General features: G+C 44.0%; 1 protein-coding gene across 1 annotated transcript; it reads right to left on the bottom strand.

Annotated features, from left to right (window-relative positions):
• Positions 1-1,120: 1,120 nt before the first annotated feature.
• LOC112807210 (large ribosomal subunit protein uL15) lies at positions 1,121-1,632 on the bottom strand. Its single transcript, XM_025849955.2, is given in 1 exon segment — positions 1,121-1,632. A coding segment is annotated over 1 exon segment (447 nt). The 5' UTR covers positions 1,624-1,632; the 3' UTR covers positions 1,121-1,176.
• Positions 1,633-3,661: the final 2,029 nt, after the last annotated feature.

The raw sequence follows: 3,661 nt of genomic DNA, 5'->3' as shown, positions 1-3,661 counted from the left end.
GCCACATTAGGAAGTCACAAAGCAATAAGGAGACGGTTATTAGGATCAGATGCGTGTTATAAACTAAGGGGAGAATATGAGGACTTTTCACCCCTGAAGCTGGCGACAAGTTCATTCTCTTCTTTTTTGGGAAGCATTACAGGAAGAGAGGAATCAAAAAGACCCATAGTTTGCATGAAAAGCTTTGCAGTCTACCTGCTCCTGGAATGGGGCGTGGAGACAGTGCCTTATTCAGCTTAGAACAAGATCCATGAGCCGCCACCCACACAACACCTTCATGAAGGGTTGGACCTCAAAGGGAGGACTGCCATCGAGAGTGTGAGTGGGTGATGCAGTCAAGGGGGAGGGGCGGGAGGCAGCGGCAGAACGGCGGCCATGTTACTCCCCACAGAAGGTTTCAGACCTTTTACAGGAGCTGGAAGGAGCAGAAAACCCTAACATCATTTTGGGGGAAAAATTGATTCCTGATATGTGATTTTTATTAACTCACAATGTACCTACAGCAAAGTATACAAATCATAAGAGTATAGTGGGACGAAGTTTATTCACCCATTTTGTGATAGGGGAGGAGAAAATAATTTTCCTTCTGAGTTCTGAGCTGAGATCCCTTTCATAAAAGATTAATGAGAGAAAAACAAAAGTTTACTCACACGTACACTTCATATGTACATAGGAGATACCCAAAGGGAAAGTGGGTAACTCCCGAAGGTGACAGAGATTTCAGGATTAAATACCATCCTAACAGGGAAAGGGGAGGAGGGAGGTAGGCCTGTTAGGGAAGAGTAAATGTTTTTTTTTTTTTTTTTTTTAAGATTATTTATTTTAGAGAGAGAATCTCAAGCAGACTATATGCTGAGCATGGAGCCTTACGCGGGGCTGGATCCCACAACTGTGAGATCATGACTTGAGCTGAAACCAAGAGTTGGACGCTCAACTGACTAAGCCACCCAGGTGCACCAAGAGTAAATGATTTCTAGGAAAGCTGAATGGGCCCTAAGAAGGATAGATGGGAGGTATGATAGTTTGTGACAGTGTCTGTCTGGATTTGGTACCGACATCTTGTCTCCTCTCCTGTGGTGAGTCCATCTTTCCTGGTTGATGAAACTCCTTTCTTTTTTTTTTTTTTTTTTGAGAAAAGCACTTGTTAGCATTTAATGAACGCCCTCAAATGTGGCTTCAAGCTACTAGAACGCAGGCGCCCCCGACACCCTTAATCTTCTCCTCTGCTCTTCTACTGAAGAATTTGGCCTTCACGATGACAGGCTGTTTTGGGAGTTTTCCCTTTCCCAAAACTTTGTAGTAGCCCGATCACACCACATCAATGATAGGAGCAGCTCCAGTCTTGTTTTTGGCAGCATTTACCCGTGTCTGCTCACTGACCAAGATCCACAGTTTATCAAGGTTGACAGTTGGGCAGAAGCTCTGGTTCCTCTTTAAGTGGTAATGTCTCATACCAACTTTTCCAAAGTATCCTGGGTGATATTTGTCGAAGTTGATCCTGTGGTGATGCATGCCACCAGCATTACCCCGGCCTCCTGGGTGCTTCCGGTGCTTGCCGATGCGGCCGTGGCCGTGGCTCACGTGGCCCCGAAGTTTCCGGGTCTTCCTCAGTCTGGATGGCATGTCGGCAGCTCAGACCGAAAAAGCGACGAAACTCCTTTCTAACACACGAATTCCTCCTGGAGGATCTGTCTTTAGGCAGATACGTTCTTGAGTCTGTAAGTTTATGGCTTTTGCCAGGTATGGGAAATCTTCAGTCATTTTTTCATCAAAATCTTTGTCGGTTTTCCTCTTTCTCCTGTCCTTCCAGTACTCCAGTGACAGTAATGTTAGATCATTTCTTATAGGCCCAAAAGTCCCAGAGGCTCTGTTCATTTTGTTTCCCCAGTCTGTTTTCTCACTGTTGTTCTGGGTAATTGCTGTTGTTCTATCCGCAGATTGAATGAGTCTTCCCTCTGTAATCTTCATTCTGTTGTTGATCCCAGAGGTGTGGTTCTTCTTTACATCTACTTTTCTTATTTCCTGAGACTCTTTCTTTTTTTTTTTAATTTTTTTTAAGATTATTTATTTGTTTGACAGAGAAAGACACAGCAAGAGAGGGAACACAAGCAGGGGGAGTGGGAGAGGGAGAAGCAGGCTTCCCACGAGTGGTGGTGATATCGAGTTGAGCTCAGAGAGACTGGCACAGTCCACCCTCTTGAAAAATAAGCATCTTTTTCTTTCATAACCATCTTTGACTCTTCCAAATAGAGTGGTGGTACCATTTTTCCACCTAGCGTGATAACAACTTTCTCTAACAACCTACAGACACACTCACCTTCTCCACAAAAGAGAAGTTCGAAGATGCACTGTCTGTCTCTCAGCTGATTCTCAATCCTTGGATGTACCCTTATCATTTGAGAATAGGAGGCCTGAGGATGCATGGATGCTGTGGAATGTTTAAGAAGTATAATAGTGGCTGATATACTTTTTCTGACCTATAGGATGAGTGTTGTGGAAGCCATCTTTTTTTTAAAGATTTTATTTAGGGGCGCCTGGGTGGCTCAGTCAGTTAAACATCTGCCTTCGGCTCAGGTCATGATCCCAGGACGCTGGGATCAAGTCCTCCATCAGGCTACCTGCTCAGCGGGGAGCCTGCTTCTCCCTCTCCTCCCCGCTTGCTATCTCTGTCTCTCTCTCTCAAATAAATAAATAAAATCTTTTAAAAAAAAGGATTTTATTTATTTCACACAGAGAAAGAGAGCGAGCACAAGAAGGGGGAGTGACAGGCAGAGGGAGAGGGAGAAGCAGACTCACCACAGAGCAGGGAGCCCGACGCGGGGCTTGATCCCAGGACCCAGATACCGAAGGCAGATACTTAACCGAGTGAGCCACCCAGGCGCCCCATGAAAACCATCTTGAATCATAAGTCATATATGAACATACATGGAGTTCTGCGTGCAAGTAGTTTGAATAACACTGGGATATTAGGAAGTAGAGCTAGAAACTAATAAAATATTGCTAATGGTCTCATCTCGGTACACAACACGGTGGATAACAGAGCAGAAAACCATTGCCCGATGGCTAAATCACCTACAAAGTAAACTTTGGTAAAATACAAATTGGCAGAAGCCTTCAGAACTTAAAAAATTACCCCAAATCATACAGTCCAATACAGATTGGATTTCAATGAGTTGAATTTAGTGGATTAACCTAAAGAGAGAGAGAAATCAGTATTGTTTCATTTGAATGCCACATCTATACAAAGTAAAGGCCACCACCTCTAAAAAGAAAATAAATGATTTCGAAAGCAGAAAGTGGGGGGAGAAAGTGAGTAGATAATTTCAAAGTGGGTACATGAGGAAATAAATCCATATTGTTGGTAGAGCTAGAAACCGAACAGGAATAAAACCGGGAATAATTGTGCCAGGAAATGGGGGAGCGGGGGACGAGGTCTCCTTTCTGTTTGTACAATTCAGTCCTGTTCCAGTACTTGTGTTAGCACAGCCTATGCGTTATGTCTGCCTTAGAGAACTTTTTGGTGGGTTCAGATGAGAGGAAGTTAGGGAGGGAATACGCTCCTTGAATGCGTTGCCCGTGGTTTCCCCCCTAAAGTTACTTCTGGGAAGATCTCCCTAATTGTGCAAATTAAAAGGTCAGGTTTCCTTAATCCTTTCTGTTA

Source organism: Callorhinus ursinus, unplaced genomic scaffold (assembly GCF_003265705.2).
Source record: "Callorhinus ursinus isolate GAN/ISIS: 27379988/994484 unplaced genomic scaffold, GSC_fseal_2.0 scaffold71, whole genome shotgun sequence".
Taxonomy (NCBI): Eukaryota; Metazoa; Chordata; class Mammalia; order Carnivora; family Otariidae; genus Callorhinus; species Callorhinus ursinus.
Note: the sequence above shows the minus strand (reverse complement) of the source record. Positions and strands in the feature narration are given on the sequence as shown.